A 19,003-nucleotide genomic window follows, 5' to 3' on the forward strand; every position below is an offset into this window, starting at 1 on the left:
GAGACTTTTGATGCCAACACCCTTAACAAAAAATCGTAAATGGCCCTAGAAGCAGGATGAATCAGTCAGAATCAGCAAAACGTGCATTTGAAGAATACTAAACTTAAAATGAACTACAGTAGTTATTCTGTACATATTTGCCATTCGTTTGCTATTGAAGACCAGCAATGAGGCTGTTTGTTCAAATTCAGCTGTTGATAGCTTACTCACCTGGTAAGGTGTTCTACTACATACAGATTGGATTGCTATTATGGAAGGGGACTCCATGTAGGTATAAGTGCAGTGTAAAACATTAAATAAATAAATCAATTCTAATATTGACTTGGTCATACCCATTTTAACATATGGCCTATTGGGTTGGATGGTAGGCAAATGTATTAGTAGTTGATTCATGTGTTCTATTTGTTTTTGTTTTAACAGCTTTTCAAACAGAAGGAAAATTGTACCTGATTTTGGAATTTCTCCGTGGAGGAGACTTGTTCACACGACTGTCAAAAGAGGTAAAAATAAAGAGGAATACATTTTCCTGTATCTCTTTTCCCTTGATCATAGTTTAGAATGATGGCAGCTATGAGTTTTACGTGAATCATTTGCTGGCCTGTATTGTGTGAATTTCAAATTGTTGTTCACAGCAAGAGTATAATCTTTTAATATTTATGATTGGATCTGTGAATTGACTTTGTCTGTGACCCCTGTTATCTTTTGTCTCGACCTGTAACACACACCATGGTCATCATCCGCTCATTCAGTGATAACACTGATAGCTGAGGCCAAAATCTGGAATCCAGCTTTTGTCATGCCGTTAGACTGTGGTTTTCAGTAAGAAAGTTTGGCAGGCTGGTAGCAGGGAAGGGTAGTGGTTCTTTCCGGACACTCCTCTTTCCTCCACCCATGAACTTAAGTGCTGAGAGAAAAATTTGATATTATAAACCCTAATGAAATAAATAAATAAAATGTAATTGATTTTGAGGTTTATGCAGCAGCTGTGTTAGCTAAACAAGGCATGCACACCCTCACATCTGTTCTGTGAAAGCCAAACGGGTCCTTTGGTTTGATCGGGTGTTCTGTGTAATACAGGCATACCCTTGGGATGACATTAAGTGTCAACTGACACTCGGTCAAACCTGAGCCGTGCGACTTTGTCAGGAGCCATTGGCTCAAAGCTCACTTTGCAGTGAGGTAATTGTTCCAAAGTGCATTTTTTAAACAGACAGATGTTACATTTAATGGTCAAAGGAGCTTTTTGCAAAGTTGATGACCATGTAGAGTTTCTGCTGTTACCATGACAGTTTGAGCTACTCAAAGCACATGTATTAATCAGCAACCCATATTAAGCTGCCATTTTTCTGAGATAAGTCGTAGATTGTTGTAATCTATGTTTGTCCTGTGATTAATTAATGAAATGCATTAATTTACTCCCCTTATGTTGAAATACACAGAATTAAATCTGTCATCATGATCAAATAATGAGTATATGGTTACGTTCTAATCCTTGTTTATGATCCAGCCACATGGAGACAGTATTGTGAACTTCCTTCTTGACTTTATTGTTTTTGCAGGTTATGTTCACAGAAGATGATGTGAAATTCTACCTGGCAGAATTAGCGCTGGCTTTAGACCATTTACATCAAATAGGAATTGTATACAGAGATCTCAAACCAGAAAAGTGAGTATATGGCTGGTGTATTTGTTATTACATGCCCTGAAATATTTGCATGTGAAAACATCTATGTTTGTCTGGTGGCCAAAAATGCATGTGTCATTTGCCTTGTAAATGCACTTTGTTGAGATACAACTGAAATAATTTTGAACACTTGAAAAGAAAAGACAACATTTGGTAAAAGAATTTTTCAAACGGCAGAGCTGTATGAACTGTTACAAAATACAGTCAAGCCTGTGGTATGTGGCCAGTGAAGGGAGACGAAATACGTGCCCGCTTAGGACAGGTGGCCATATAACACAGGCTAGGTGAAGAACGAGTCAATTTATCGGTATTAATTTCTGATATGATTAAGTCTTAAAGCATTAATGTTTATGCTTACATACATATAGTAGATATATAAGGACAGTATAGTAATAATAGATCTCATAAATTATAAGTATCATAGGGTCTAAGCCAAAAGTTTTAATGGTGTTGATGCAAAGTGTAAGTACGTATAAAGAAATGCTCAGCATGCATGTGACTTCAGTATGCAGCCGAGTATGATGACACAAAGGTGCTGGCCAAAACGCCTACTGTTCAGTGTAAAACGCATCAGTTTCTAAGCGTCACATGCTCGGAATGCGTGCGTTCTTTGCGAAATTCTTAACAGTTTTATTCAACATCCAGTCCAGCTCATCAAATTTGGTCTTTTCTTTTAAGCAAATCAATCAGCCATTGCTTTACACGCTTTATGCATCCTAAGGAAAGGACGGAAACTAAACCACGTGGAGTTGTGACTCTACCATTATCCCAGGAACTCTGTTACAATCTGTCTCAGTTACATGTATTGTAATATTTCATGTTTTCAGACTTCCACATTGTCAGTCTAGGAACTGTGCTGCTATTTTATTAACACCAGAACTACATGTAGCTGGTGATGTTCAGATATGTAGGTCTGATAACGAGTACAGCTGTCAGAGCTGGCCATGATTCTGTATGTGATGATATCTAGACACTTTGATTTACTTGGCTTCTGTTGTACTGAAGAGCTCACTTTACGATATGATACAGTATAGTCCTTACTAAGGATTAGGTTTCTCTCTTTATGATGCATACATGATGAAAATCAAGATATATAGTTGAAGTGGTGTTAAATCATAATCATTCGTTTATGGGAATGTAGGAAGATCTGTGGGCATTTGTCATATGTTCTGGTGACAGAGGCCAGTTTTACAAAGCAGTCCCAAACTGCACTTGGTGTAAATTCTATGACAACATACAGTGGAGACATGTGTCACCATGGTTAATGTGCTTGGTGAATTTTCTCAGCAGAGTGTTGTGTCTTTGGAAAATACGTCTACATGTACAGTAGGCTGTGACATTATCTAAGTCACTCCAGTTTAATTTTGTATTTTGCAAGCAAACCGACCCTGAAAAATCCGGAAAACAGAATATTTATAAGACTGAAAACCCTTTGTTTTATTTTATCTTGACATTTTTATGATTTTCCAGTTTTTACAATCCTAACATTTTTATGAATTTCCTCTTGTTTTTTCTGTAAGGCTTTTAGATCATGTCAATATGTCTTCAAGAGACAAAATAGTCTACATTTTCCATTAATTAGTGACATTGGTTTTATTTTATTTTTATACTATAATGCTACATTGAAAAAAAAAATTATACTGCTCATAACAATTATCACAGATACATAAATCTCACATCTGAATGTAAAATTTAAGGAGCTCAGTCATATCTGGAAATGAATTTATTGTAGCTGCATCTATAATAGGATCCCAAGTGTTCATAGAAGTCGTCTGGAAGAGCTGGTATTCGGTCTGTCGATTGAATAAAAAACTCAATAACTGGTGATATGTATTCAATTTGAGGATGTTTTTGGAAAGAAATATTCATAATTTTACATGAACTCAATTTGAACATATCAAAGATCTGCGAAAGATCACATTACGAGTTATCTCCCTTTTATGAAAATCTTCATAACACATCTGCGTTGAAAAGATTAAGGAAGCAATTTTTGGAAGTGAAGGGGTGTATGAAATCAAACACGATACATCATAAGCTTCTTTGGTCTCTGCCAAATTGGTTCTCACAAAAAATCTGACCTACTGCGGCTTCTGATCGTTCTGTTTTTGACAACAGTTAGAGCGTGTGACCTTATATGAGTGCACGCGGTCTAACAGGTTTCCTCCCCTTGACGTCAGGGGGTGCTAATATCTTCAGCTCCCTTCAAGGGAAGCATGCAATTTACCTCCAAAGTTTGATAAATAACTCATAGCAGCGGAATTAAAAACTTTCTTTGCCATGGACATTTACCAGTGACATCAGTTCGATACAAAAACATTTTAATGTTCAAAGTCTGAACACAGAGAATTGTGCAAGACAGGACTGCAGCCGTTTAGGCCCTTGAGATCCAGCCATGTTTGTTGTGGAAAATGTGACAGTTCAGTTTTCAATGATACATAAAATAGCAGTGTATATTATCTCTCTAAATCTGTAGCCTCTCTGTTTAAAGATTTTAGTTAATACTCCGTGTTGTAAATCACTGTGTGGGTTTCCTAATTTTCTATTTACCGGTGGCTGATTTTCGGGGTAAATTTCATGTGATTAGTACCCTGTCAAATCAGACTTCGTTTTGAACTGCTTTTGTGGATTGAAATCTTGGTTTATTTTGATAAGTAAGGATAATATTTCAAGAGAATTAGGTCATGCACAGAGCATTCATCTGGATACACCATTCAGATTATTTTCGAGTATGCATGTAAGGTGTTTTGATTTTTGATTTCCGCTTTTTCTTTAGATGATTTTTTGACTATTCCTTTTACAGACTGAGAAACAACCACATAGACCATTAATGCATGACAATGCTGTCTTAAATATTTTTGAAAAGTGCTGTCAACTGATGACCAATTGCTCATGTGAGTTCAGTCAATCTAGACTGATGCTCTATGTTGTAAGCTTTCTGGTCAGCTAAAATCACACAAATTGACTGATGCAGGATACTCAGTCTAGTCATTGACAACCAATGTTACTTTCTGCACAAGTAGTCAGAATTTATAGTCTTGTTGTCAGTAAATCCTTATTTTAAATTTGTGTCACATGTATGTCATATTGAGGTTAAAGGTTAAGGTCAGTGGAAGATCATTATGTACTCTTGTAACTGAATTTCTAAGGAAACTGTTGTTTCAAATTTCATGAAACAGGGTATATACGATGTTAAACCAAGATTGGAAACTGAATGACTGTTAACAAAAATTGATGTGAATGTCAAGGTCAAGCAGAGGTTGGAACATTTGGCTGCTTCAGTGTTTGTAATTTTGTCTGATTGTGAGAGTTGAGGTCAAGTTTTAAGGGTTGTTGGATGGCAGGATGATAGTGGAAAAATTGTTGTTTAATCACCAAATCTAATATATCCTGACCTTTTTCTGCCTCTGTAGTTGCATTTTTAACATGCATGGTCTAAGTTTTGATAGTCTACACCATTTAATTTTGAACTGTTCAATTTAAGGATACAGACCTATCACTGCCTATATGTATTTAAATTCTTTTGAATTTTTAAAAAAATTTGCAGTAAGAATTGTGTGTGTGTGCCATTTGCAAACCATGTGGTATATGAAAGCACATGTTCAGGGCGATCATGTCTTAACATTTGAAGGCTTCTCCAGTTGGATTCTCTAACAATAACTTCTGAGTGGTTTTGTGCTGGTACATTAAACCATCCCCATAAATCCTGTCACTATGGTATGAAACCATTATGATGTTTACTGCACAGCAGACATCAGGAATCATGTCCTGTAGAGGATGTACTGTCGTATCATGTTACGTCTGTGGTTTACAGGTCACAGTGACTTCACACTTCTCTTCTGATCAGACATGTGTTTATGCCCCTCATTTGCCTGCGGATAGAACTTTATGGATGAACAGTGCCTCGTCCATGTAACTGCCATGGCTACGTACCACCTACAGTACTGGTCGCCATGGAAGTTAAGCGCATGTAGCCCTTCGTGCGCTTTTTGAAATGGACCTAGAACTTAATATTATTACATGACATCACTTTATATTATTTCGTAACATCATTTTATATTACTACATGACCTCACTTTGTATTATTACATGACATCTTTTTATATTATTACTTGACATCACTTTATGAGCGCTTGGTTGTTCTATACATTTTTGATTTGCTAAATTACTCTAGCACCATCTGCAGGGGTGGGGTGGAATCAAAGATTATATTCTTGAACTACACGTTCTGTCCTTTTTGCTTCCAAATGTGATGTGATATATTTGATGTTTACATAGAAGACATCTTGTAACATATGGAAGGAAAGGTTTTGTTCTACATCTTCGGAGGCTGAGTTGCCCTAAGGCTAAATTAAAACTCAAAAATTTGTTTAAACCCGAACCACAGATCTTGATTAAGTTGGACTTTTGAGGCTCATCTTAATTACAACTTCATTGCCTCATTTTTTGTGGGCACATTAACAATTTTTGGAATGAAGGCTTTTTTGTGTAGACGATTAGTGGATGTGATTTAGAAAAATGGTGTTAATGCTTGAATAAATAATTATCATGACCAACAATGTACATGAAGGTGTTGAGCGAAAGGAAAACAAAAAACTTTATCTGATTTCTAAAATATTTTTTTCTTGCATATCTTTCTAAGCAGATTTTATTAGGTGTCATAACAGAATTTGTGCTGCATTGTACATTTCTGTACCTACATGTATATGTGTAGGTTGAGCTTGTTAAGACAACGAAAATGTAGAGCTCGGTCATACTAAGCTGTTCCTGATGTAATAGAGAAAATCTGGTGGCCTATACAAGGTGTACAGGGAAGGTGTATTGTTATTGTGGCCTATTCTCTGATGACTAGGCCACATCCTGTCCCTCTGTCTGTATACACAGGCCTGCGTGGCAGGTGCTTGCTGTAATGCTATCCAGGAAGTGATTGGTCCACCGCTAGCAATCTTTCCCGCAATCAATAACTTCATTTCCTGCCTCTATTTACCACTAACTTGAATCAACACTGTACTCTGGATGATAACTAGTCACCTTGCAGGTAGGCGCAAGCCTCGTTAGTTCTGTCCAATCACAGATTCCATTAATGTCTGTATCATCCAGCGATGGGTGTAAACAGGCCACAATATGAAGCCGTACATTTTCATCTGTCTGATGCTGATCTTATGTGAACTCTATACCCACATTATTGTAGTCCTTGTCAGAATTCTTTTGGCTTCCTGAAAAATGAATCGTTTTTTTCGCCTCTGAAATTTATGCCGCCCCTTCCCCCTACTGCTCTTCAGCAATGTCAGCATGTCGTTAAATAATGGCTTGTACTTGACTTGGATGTCACAAGAGACAAATTACCCTAAAGCTTGATTCTCATAGTCATGGAGATTGCAGGTTCAAATCCAGGCTTAGCTTGGTATTTTAATTCAGCAGATTTTTTGGTGTACTTGGTGAAGGTCAGTAGTTTACTCTTGGTACTTCAGGGTTTTCAATCCATACACCTGACTGCCGTCATTAATTCTTGGATAAAGTTACATGTTGATGTTTTCAAGCTATGAATAATTTTGGGTATTTTGCCCCGTGCTATTCTTTTAATGTTATCTGAGTACTTACAGAAGACATGAAGAGATTTAATTTAACGACTGATTTATTGATTGTGTTTCTCTTCGCAGTATTCTCCTGGACTCAGATGGTCACATAAAACTAACAGACTTTGGCTTGAGTAAAGAGTCAATATTTGAAGAGAACAAAACTTTCTCGTTCTGTGGTACAGTGGAGTATATGGCCCCTGAAGTTGTGAACAGGAAGGGTCATGGGACGCCTGCGGATTGGTGGTCATATGGGGTTCTCATGGTAAGGGCTATACTTACTACATGTACCTTCTCCCATTAGAATTTGTGAAGGAGAGATGTTGTGACTGAGTGGTTATGGTGTTAGTTCACTGGAGACAGGAGTTCAATCCCATTATTCAACATGACATTTTCAAGGTTTTTTTGCTTTCTATATTCTTGGGATCTTTGTGACAGTAGGCGGTTGATGGCGCTCTCTTATGTGGCTTTGCACGAAGTTCGGTGGCAACCACTCGTTTTCCACCAGTATGACGTGGGAAATATCACCAATGACTTGCCAAAGGCCTCGGGTTTACACCCTGCTTTCACATAGTCATGAAACTCACTGACTTTGTGCAAGTGTAAACATTCTTGAGTTTTCTTGACTTTAAATAATATTGAAATAGATAAAATGTTATGAAAGGAGCATTCATATCTCTGCTCGTAAAAATGGATTAGTTTATAGAATATAAAATGTTTCTGTATTCATAGTTAATTTACCCAAAATATGCCTAGATATTAAGTATAAAAAGAGGAAAATTGCAAAATGAAAATGTAGGTTGAAGCTTTTTCATGCAGGCACTTCAAAAGTTAGACGTGTTTTGTATCACATTCAACACAAAGCGGGAGTGTAACATTCATTTAATCACAATAATAATGTATGGTAAATTTTATGTTTGAAATGATCATTTGTTCTTTGATTTATTTTCAGTTTGAAATGTTGACTGGAGCTTTGCCTTTCCAAGGGGTCAATCGAAAGGAAACCATGACCCAGATATTAAAGTAAGTTCATCTGGACACATTGTATTACACTGTTTACGTGAAAAGAGGTGGGTAGTTAATTAGATATTCCGATGGGACAGATATTTTACAGCTGGCAGTAATGAGGCACTTTGCTGCGTAAATAATTGAGTATCCATAGAGAAGCTTTTGACTTTGAAGACCGGTCAAAAGTAGGCTCACAGAAACATGTGGTCCATCTTCATAGAATGATGCTTGGTGTGATAATAGACAGCTGATGCTTAACATGTTGGCGTATTTATAGGATTTAAGAAGAATGAACTGGTTTTTAATAGACAGCTGATGCTTAACATGTTGTGGTATTTATAGAATTTAAGAAGAATGAACTGGTTTTTGCTACATGCAGCTCTAGGTCATCTACATACAGGAGCTGTACTTAAAGACCTCTAGGGGGCCTCCGTGGCTCAGTTGGTTAGCGTGCTAGCTCAGTGTAATGACCCAGGAGCCTCTCACAATTGCAGTCCAGCTCAGACTGGCTTCCTCTCCGGCCATAAGTGGGGCGGTCTTGCAACAACCTGCGGATGGCTGTGGATTTTCCCCGGGCTCTGCCTGGTTTCCTCCCACCGTAATGCTGGTCACTGTCGTGTAAGTGAAATATTCTTGAGTACGGCGTAAAACATCAAACAGATAAATAAATAGAAATCTCTAGGGATGGTACTGAGTGGAGTTTCTTGAAGCGCACTTTAAGAATAAATATGGAATAAATAAGTCCTTAACTACCGTGTGATATGAAGTGCACCTGGCTGGTTGGCCTGGTTGATGGTTCCCCAGAACAGGGTGTAGCTTCCTTGACTATCTGCTTGCTTTTATCTTGTGGGAAGGCCGTATGTGTTAAGGTCTGTCAGCAATCTGCGAATGGTTGTGGGTTTTCCTCCGGGCTCTGCCCGTTTTCCTCCTACCATGACGCTGATGGCTGTTCTACAAGTGAAATATTCCTCATTCGAAAAAGTCAGGTGGAAAAAACAAGAAGCAAATATTAACACTAACCAAATAAAATTGTTGTTGACAGAGCCAAGTTAGGGATGCCCCAATTCCTCAGTCCAGAGGCTCAGAGTTTACTACGGGCTCTTTTCAAGCGAAATCCCCTTAACAGGCTAGGTGAGTTTTCCTTAGTGATTTTTGCATAATCAATTGCTGATGCTGCATCAGATTGTTACATTGCAGTTAGTGTATCCAAGGATAAGAGTGTATTAATTTACTTTTGGAAACAATAGGTATTCTGAGACAGCATATGGCATATAAACTAATTGCCCTAATTTCTTCAACTTTGTCAGCGCCCTGTGCAACCAATATTTTGAAACATTGTTTTTTGAAACTTGCATCTTGAGTAACGAACAAATTGTTTTCGTGTCATTTTAATGATGCGTAAATGGTTGAAAAAGTTGAAAATTTACAGTATTTCGTAAAATTTGGATAAATCCACGTACAACAAATAAGTAAATAAACCTTTACAATGATGTATACTAATAGTTTCATTAAAATTGCTGTTACATTTATGGGGAAATTAGCCATGTTCATTTTCCTAATGTGATTCATGAGCTAAACTTTATTACTGACACCTGGAGACATGCCACCCTAAAACAGCCCAGGATAACATGACCTGTTGTTAATCTGGCCAACTGTAACAACTGCAAGGGAACAAAAGTGTTTGGTAGTTGGATAACTACTCTGCATTGTGGGTAGTTTACGTTTACCGGCCAAACGACATGTACATGTATGCTTCATATAAAGATATCATAATTTATTGTTTTTTTGTTATTGTATACAAAGTTGTAAATGCTTACAAGCAGAGTCAAGTAATGTTGTGGAGCTGATAGTAATATAAGAACAGAAGCTAACCGCTGTTTAAAGTGGTCATGAAAATATAAGGAACTGTGGCCATATGGTTGAACCATTGACAAAAATGTTCTGCGACCGCACAGAAGGTACAGATCCCCCATTATTTCCAACATTTGTCTAACATCTGTGCTTTTCCCCTTTTTATGTATAGACACAGGTTTTAGTGTGTATTTATTGATTAAAATTTAAAGTAAGATCTTCCCTGTGAAGGTAATATATTTACATGAGTGTGGAGAGGAAATGTTTGACTGGTTACAGGAGCAGGTCCAGCTGGGGTGGAGGACTTGAAGAAGCACTGTTTTTTCTCAAACATAGACTGGGAGAAACTCTTCAAACGACAGATCTCACCTCCCTTCAAGCCAGCTGTTGTCAGAGCAGATGATGCTTTTTATTTTGACCCAGAATTTACAACAAAAACACCCAAAGGTATTTGTCATTGTTATCAAGTGGTATTTAATGGTGAAAGACTTTAGCTGGCTGCACGAACTAAGGCATGTAGTACTAGAGACCCAGAGGTTGTTGGACGGAGTTAAAAGCTTGATGTTGCAGGATATACCGCAGAACATTTGCCTCAACAATATAATCTCTACATATATGTAGATGTCTACTTTCTAAGGGAAAAAACATTAAACTTACTGTCCAAATTTTGACAAATTTCATTTTTGTAGTTAGGCTTTGCATTCATGTTTTACCAGGCTGCATTGTTGGTTATTCTCATCAAACTTGTCCTATTTTGTTGAACGTTTCTTTTTTGATCTTGTAGTAGAACTAAAAGTACTAAATGTTCCGTTGGTTTTTGTCTGGTATGTTATACATCAGAGGATCTTGTAGGCTCATTCATCTAAAGCGTTGGCCTTGGCACAGTCTGTCATCCTCTGAGGTCGCAGTTTAAATCCAACTTTCTCTGATTCAGGAGTCTGGACATTTGTAGAAAGCGACGCCTTGGTTAAATCTGATAAGCATGACTGATGTGTAACTAAGAGGATGGCAAAACTTTGATAATTAAGCATTGTGTACATGTCACAGATTCACCAGGCATTCCACCAAGTGCTACAGCTCATGAGTTGTTCAAAGGCTTCAGCTTTGTGGCACCCGCTCTTCTAGATGACAAGGATACAACCCCAGACCCTCTTAGCAACAAGGTCAACTTGTCAAAGGTAATTACACAACTGTGCCAGGCTGGAAGACAACAGAAATTTTATCTAAGCAGCCAGTGTGTACATGTAGAGTACATGCAGTTACTTGAACAAGAACCACTGTCATGTGGTCACATTGTATGACACATGTGCTAGGGCTGTATGGCACAAAGTGACTAGAAAAGGTCTATAAAAATAGGTTCTCTGTTAATATCTTAACTAAAAAATAATAAATCAGCTATTAAATGTTTAACTCTGAAAACATATGTTAATATTGGTAAAACAAGATTATCTCAATGCAATGTTTAAGGTTTGGTTTCAAGTGCCAAAAGGTTAAGGTATTGGGTATCAGATACTTTTGTCCTTTATATTCAGGCACATCTTAGATTTCCTGGACACAAGTTGAATAAAATAGATTGTGGGCCTGTTTTTGTAGCATTATTCATATTTCAGCCTTCAGATTGATCAAACGACCAATCTCTCGGACTACTTTTGACCACAGTAAACAGAAAAGAAGCCAGCTGTGCTTCACTCTTGGTAACTTGGTAGACATGTTGGTAAATGTACATGCTATGGTTTTTTAACAACAGATAAAAAGCAGTGAATTCTATACTGACATGTCCTGTGTAAAAAAGACAAAATTTCTTTGAAAAAAAAAGAACCAAAAAAACTAAAACATTTTTCGCTTGGCTGTACGTATAGAAAGAGAGGTATTGTTGGAGGGGGGAAGTTGAGGTGTTAGTGTCTGTGTAGAGTTTTTGGGTTAGGTTCCTAATTTAGAATATGGTGTGTAAATGTTTTTGGAGGCATGGACTTGCCCTGCAACAAGAAGACTCAATATATATACACACACCTAACGACTCCTTGTCATATGACTGAAAAATTGTGCATACATGCATACAACTCTATAACATGTGAAGTTACTGCTGTATAATCTTTGCTGTAAATTGTGACAGTATAATAATTTTGGCCTTTTTTCTTGATTCATTGCTGGCTTCCTGTCCTGACATACATGAGAAGGTCTGCCAGGAACCTGCAGAGGGTCGATGGGTTCCCCCAGGTTCCGCCTGGTTTCCTCCCAGCATAATGCTCGCTGCCGCTGTATAAGTGAAATATTCTTGAGTTCGTCATAAAACACCATTTAAATAAATAAATAAAATAAATAAGTCATCTTGATTTATGTCTCCTGTCCTGTAAGTGAAATTTACAGAATTTCTGTTCTTCCGTTTTTCTTGGGGCCTTGGCTGTGTGTCCCCTTACATGAAGCTCTCATCAGGCAGCTCCCTCCCCTGTAAAACTGGCCATCATCATGAAGCTCTCATCAGACAGCTCCCTCCCCTGTAAAACTGGCCATCGTCATGAAGCTCTCATCAGACAGCTCCCTCCCCTGTAAAACTGGCCATCGTCATGAAGCTCTCATCAGGCAGCTCCCTCCCCTGTAAAACTGGCCATCGTCATGAAGCTCTCATCAGATCGCTCCCTCCCCTGTAAAACTGGCCATCATCATGAAGCTCTCATCAGACAGCTCCCTCCCCTGTAAAACTGGCCATCGTCATGAAGCTCTCATCAGACAGCTCCCTCCCCTGTAAAACTGGCCATCGTCATGAAGCTCTCATCAGATCGCTCCCTCCCTGTAAAACTGGCCATCGTCATGAAGCTCTCATCAGATCGCTCCCTCCCTTGTAAAACTGGCCATCATCATGAAGCTCTCATCAGACCGCTCCCTCCCCTGTAAAACTGGCCATCATCATGAAGCTTTCATCAGGCAGCTCCCTCCCCTGTAAAACTGGCCATCATCATGAAGCTGTGATATTGATAGTGTGGCAAACCAACAATCAAGTAACGTTGTCTGTTTATTTGTTTTTGCAGATTCCAGGTGTGAAAACAACACCATTCACCGATGACTACGAAATCAAAGAGGTAATTAATGGTTTAATATTATATCTTACAGTATATATTTGAGTTTAAATTTTAATGATTTCAAGATGTATATATTACTTCTTGACTTGACCTTTTCTGATAGTTGTGTATTTTTACTATTGCTTGAAAAATGTAGACTTGCAGATGGAGCAGTGGATTAGTTGCGATAACATTAATGTGTATGTTGTAAGCTTTGAACACTTATTATTCTGTGGCCTGTGGCTGTGTGACAAATTGCCCTGTCAGCATTGTTAGTGCTTTAGCATCCGCTTATATACCAGTGACATTGTGTACTTGCACATGGACCAATATACACATAATTTCAGATATGGTATACGTCAAAGGTGGCGGTGATGTGATGTTCTATATATTGGTGTAAACACTATATACAACCACTTTATTTCACCAGTTCAGCATTTTTCAAGTGATACATTTGGCTTAATTCGTATGGAATTATCTACCTTATATGGCAAGTTTGGAGTTTTCTTGTGAAGTTTTATTAATTTCTTAGTAGAAAAACATAAATGTTGGCATCAAAAGTGCTTCTGAAAGGGCATTTGTACAAATCAAACTTCAGGTGCAGTATATTGGTTTAAATCAAACTGATCTGTGGGAAATGTAGTTACTTACTTTTTTGATTTTGCTGGTGAAGATCTTTGTAACTTGTTGTTTCAGGACATAGGAGTGGGGTCGTATTCTGTATGCAGGAGATGTGTTCATAAAGTTTCAGGCCTGGAGTTTGCTGCTAAAGTGAGTACCCCACAGATTCTTGTTAGCTCCAGGGGTAGACAGCCTCATCGACTTGTGGAGCTGCATGTATGTTCAGAAGCACTGTGTTATGAACAGTTAAAATCAGCAAGTGTTTGTCCTACTTACTGTTGTGCAGTAATGACAAATGATTTGGAAGCCTCTCAATAGTGCAATCGTTGTGAATCTTCCAGCAACTTGTGAATGGTCTTGAGTTCACCAATCAATTACAATGAAATAAGCAAAAGAAGCCTCTTTCCTTGCTTCCATTGCTTTCAGTGTGCTGGTGGCAATAAGCTGTCAGTGGTACTGGAGTAGTTTTGCGTGAAGTTCATTGCATGTCAGTTATCAGTTACTTTATACTTGAGTATGGCATTAAACAATAGTGAAAAAAAAAAATAAACCTATATAGATTGGTTCTTTTTACCCCGTGGCATATCAGATATCAATCATTCATACATTTAACTGTATAAACCAGTGGAAATGCTTTTCTCATTGTAGATAATGGACAAAGACAAAAGGGACCCTCAGGAAGAAGTGGAAATATTGTTACGATTTGGACAGCACAAAAACATAATTACATTACGAGATGTAAGTTGCTTGATTTGATGTTCACTGAGGATGGAGATTGGGACTGATTTGTCAGGCCTACCAGATAGATTCATGGGAAGACACGCAAATTGACAATAACCTCCGCAGCCCAAATATAAATGATGTTTTGCACTTAAGTCTCTTGTTGAGAAAATGGTGCATGTTAAAATGTACAGTGTCAAAAATTTGACCAACCGAGAGACAGGCAGCTGCTTGTTGCGGCTTTAAACTGTTGGTTTGTTGTGTTGTACCGTGCTGTTTTAAAGTAATAATATCATTGGCTGTGTCTGCTGCAGATCAGTTATGTGCAGGTTGTGGGTTTCCCCTGGGCTCTGGCTGATTTCCTCCCACTATACTGCTGGTCGCCATTGCATAAGTGAAATATTCTTTAGTGTGGCATAAAACGCCAATCAAATAAATAAATAAACTTTCGTCATTGATTTCTCAGATGGGTCAGTCTGTTTAAGGTTTCATTTTGGCAGGGAACGTGTAGATATTCATGTAGTTAGATGATTACAAAGTTGTTTCCCCTTGCAAATCAGGACTTTTGAGAAGAGTGTTGTCCCTTGTCCCCTCTCTGTTGTGATGTTTGATTGGCTGTGTATGATGTTGACAGGTATACGATAATGGGAACAAAGTGTACATGGTAACAGAGTTAATGAAAGGAGGAGAACTGTTGGACAAAATCCTCAGGCAGAGATTTTTCTCTGAAAGAGAAGCCAGCGCAGTGTTAAGGATAGTGGCAGAGACGGTAGATTACCTGCACAAAAATGGGGTAGGTGTCCACTTAGATGGTCAAATAGTTTCCCTATAATATCGCAATTGCATAGTTTTGCAAGTTGCATAGTTTTGCAAGGATTAATCAATTAATGAAGCTTTGCTATGCTCTTAAATTTGTGCAAATCACAAAGGTGCGGGTCCATTGTTGTTTGCATGTAAATGAAATGGTTCTTAATATGGAAAACGCTAACAAATAAATCAAACCAAGCTGCTGAGTTCTTAATTTCATTGGGTTCTTGATATTTAACATTCAGTTGTGAGATTGTTTGAAATTAAGGCAACTCACTGCAGGGAACTTATCAGAATAAAGACAGATTTTAAAATAATTCTCAGAGAATTTAAGTACCACATTATGGAAATGCTAATAATCACCCGAGGGAAGAATTGGAACCAAGGATATAATGCAAAATACAGAAGTGATTGTGGAGAAGTGATTGCGGAATACTTCAAACCACATGTATCATTACCTAGCTGAGGCTCTTGAGAACTTTGATTCTAGCATATTTCCATTGTAAACAAGGAAAGCAGTGTTAAACAGAATGTTAGAGATGACATCTTAGAAAACATTCCATGCATTGAATTCAGGTTTTACACGCACATAGAGCATAAAATAATGAGTGAGATGTTCCATCATTGAGTAGCAGCGTGCATATTAAAATCCCTAAGTTCATTATGCCTTTATGCCTTGTTTATTAGAGTCAGTGTTAAAGTTGTTAGGGTGGTATCCCAAAAGTAAATAGACAAATCTGCAAGTATTAGAGGTATCCTTGGACAAGCATTATAAAATATACAGAAGGTTACTTCTATAGTACAACACTCTTAAAAAAGACTATTTATAGTTTCCAAAGTCAGCTGTTGGAGGAAAGATATAGAAAAACAATAGGAGATGAAAACTGTCCACCATAACTTTTTTTTTTTTTTTACATACTACTTATCAGGTCTAAATAGTAAATGGCCAGAAGACCAGAATTTTTATAAATTTTTCATCTCCCTTTAAATGTTTAATATAGTAGATGTCTTTTGGTTTACTTTGAGAAATGAAATGAACAGTTCTACCTTATCACTATTACACAAATTTTTTCTGCTTGTTTTGTAGGTTGTACACCGAGATTTGAAACCTTCCAACATTTTGTATGCAGACAACTCAGGTAGCCCAGAGAGTTTGCGGATTTGTGATTTTGGCTTTGCTAAGCAGCTGAGGGCAGAGAATGGCCTGCTGATGACTCCATGTTACACAGCGAACTTTGTTGCCCCAGAGGTTAGTCCTACACTACAGTACTGGTTCAAGGTCACCTTCAGAAGTTGGCTTCTGTTAAGCAAAACTATTTATGTGTTGTATTTTTACGCAGCTTTGCTAAAAATCTTACGGCTACGTGATGAGAGTTTGTTTGAATTTGTGATTGTGAAGCCCACGGGAAGATCGACTACTGTCTTCATAGAGTGTATATGACCCTCTATAAATAGAGTTTATTATTATTGTGTTGATAATTTTAAAGAAGAAGGAGTTTGAGATAGATCTTTATGTTTAAGTACATGTAGGTGAATGTTAAATGGCATAAAACATGGCTGAAGATTTCCATACGTTTCTAAAAACAAGAAGCCTGCAACCTGTGGATGGCTATATGTTTCCGCCCACCATTATGCTGGCCGTAAATAGTAAATACAAGTAGTTCTTTGCAAACGTATTGGCTTCAGCTTGTCTCCAAAAATTAACAGCCTTCTATTCAGTAAAAATGAAATCTTTTTGACAGTCTTATAGTAAGAAAATTTGACTGTGTGTTGGGTGCTTTTTCTTATTGCAGCATTGACATCTTCTTTAATATAGTTACAGTGTATGCTTGTATGTGTTCTAATAAACTTACATGTGTATGTAGGTATAGGTGTGAAATTTCTTTGTTGATCAAGGGACAGATTAAGGCAAGGAGTCATATCTACCGTTGTATATATAGTTCATTAGTGAGTTAAACCTAAGGGTTATGTCGTGTCCATCAGTATCATTCCCATTACTTTTGTTGTCTTCAGATCTTTAGGTTGCACATTAACATCATCAAGAAGCATCTCAATTAGTGAAAGAACTATGCCTCCAACATGATTGTGTTTTGTGCTGATAGCTTGCAAGTTTCACTAAGCGATGGCTAGAGTACTTCCATGCTGTAAATGCCATTTTATTCGCGCGATACTAACATTCGCGGATTTCGCGGCAAACACATTTCCGCAAAAATATGTGCCATCGAATATAAAATCCATGTAAGTAATTTATTAATGTAGCATTTGTTACAGTTATGAATTCGTTAACATGCACTACAGTTCTATTACTTTGTCAAACACGTTAATTAGAAATACCTAATTAGAATGTATTCCGGCTTTCACAAATCCAGTTTAACTGATCGTCAGTTAATCTCGCTTTCTTTTATGGATGCTTAGCTCCGTCTAAGTATCTCCACAATACGAAGTTGTTGTTGTTGATCTATTGCAGCGGTTAGAGACATACAAATTGATAATTTGTACTGGGTGTGTGTACGTGATACAATATACATACGATGAGAGCGGCTGTTTTTTTATCAACTGTACTTGCCTTGCAGTCAATCACCTTTCCGATGCCCCCGATGAATCGCTCGAGCGTTTCCGCACTTTAAACTTGCTTTTCATAATGATGAAATTTACTCAAATCTGTCACAGTTAACACTTTCAGTTTCACTCACACTGGTGATGCATGAGAATTAAACAGTGGGATTTATTTATATCACATTTAATCTTTCGTCCTCTCCCGGAGTGAGTGACATGAATATTTGCTTACACAGCAGGAAAGGGCTTCGCCTTATACAGTCTTCAAAAGATAAAAAGCTTAGGAGGATTAACTTCCTTTGTCTGATCAAGTTACTGTTTTGTACAGAATTTCTGCTATATCTTACAGGGACAAACAAGTTTAAATGATAACATTGTTACTTGAATGCTTGAGTTGTTTTACAACTTGACGTTTCTGTATTGAAGTTTGATTAGTTGTCCCAAAATTCTGTAAAGATCAGCGAAAGTTGATTCCTGCGAAGGTGTCTTCTTACCCAATCCACGCAAGTTTATGCCCACGAATAAAGAGGCTTTTACAGTATTCGGCTTGTGAATTATAAGATCTATCAACACAAAGTGACATGTACTCATACTTGTGTACTTGAAATTAATGCCCATCTTAATCTTACAGGTGGATTTGGTATTTCTTGTACAATTTTATCTCTAGGCTTTTATCTTTCTGCTGCATGGAAAATTTATTTTTGAAATGGGAGTGGGTGGTCTTGTTAAGAAACAGTGATTGCAGTTCTGAAAATTGTTTTACAAGTTTCTTTTTTTGTTTTTGTTGGAAAGATTGTTTCCATTTGGATGTCCCTGGGCTTGTACAAATGTTTAACACTCTGCACGTGAAAATGTGGTGCTTTTATATGGTAACATCCACAAATGATGCACCTTTAGATAGAACTTCTAATACTGCTGAGTCAGTAATGTATGCAATTTAGGTTGGTATGGAGATCAGAGAAATAGGGCACAATTCTCAAATGCCAGTTGTTAATTGCTTGACACTTTCTGTGGGAGGGACTATGGAGCAAAATAAACTTCTGGAGCAAAAATGAGAGTTAAATTGGGATTGATGCATGCTGCATGGAATTATGACATATCCTGTGTTGTAAGAATTCAGTTGATTA

General features: G+C 37.6%; 1 protein-coding gene across 2 annotated transcripts in view; it reads left to right on the plus strand.

Annotated features, from left to right (window-relative positions):
- LOC135482189 (ribosomal protein S6 kinase alpha-3-like) overlaps positions 1–19,003 on the plus strand; it is a 73,422-nt gene that overhangs the window by 42,905 nt on the left and 11,514 nt on the right. For both annotated transcript variants that reach the window (XM_064762058.1, XM_064762059.1), the window contains exons 6-17: positions 421–500; positions 1,560–1,666; positions 7,342–7,522; positions 8,210–8,280; positions 9,308–9,396; positions 10,396–10,563; positions 11,164–11,294; positions 13,143–13,193; positions 13,869–13,943; positions 14,442–14,531; positions 15,148–15,306; positions 16,408–16,569. In XM_064762058.1, coding sequence (XP_064618128.1) covers positions 421–500; positions 1,560–1,666; positions 7,342–7,522; positions 8,210–8,280; positions 9,308–9,396; positions 10,396–10,563; positions 11,164–11,294; positions 13,143–13,193; positions 13,869–13,943; positions 14,442–14,531; positions 15,148–15,306; positions 16,408–16,569 — 1,364 coding nt within the window. The remainder of the gene's footprint in view (positions 1–420; positions 501–1,559; positions 1,667–7,341; positions 7,523–8,209; positions 8,281–9,307; positions 9,397–10,395; positions 10,564–11,163; positions 11,295–13,142; positions 13,194–13,868; positions 13,944–14,441; positions 14,532–15,147; positions 15,307–16,407; positions 16,570–19,003) is intronic.

The sequence above is a fragment of the Liolophura sinensis genome, chromosome 1 (assembly GCF_032854445.1).
Source record: "Liolophura sinensis isolate JHLJ2023 chromosome 1, CUHK_Ljap_v2, whole genome shotgun sequence".
Lineage (NCBI taxonomy): Eukaryota > Metazoa > Mollusca > Polyplacophora > Chitonida > Chitonidae > Liolophura > Liolophura sinensis.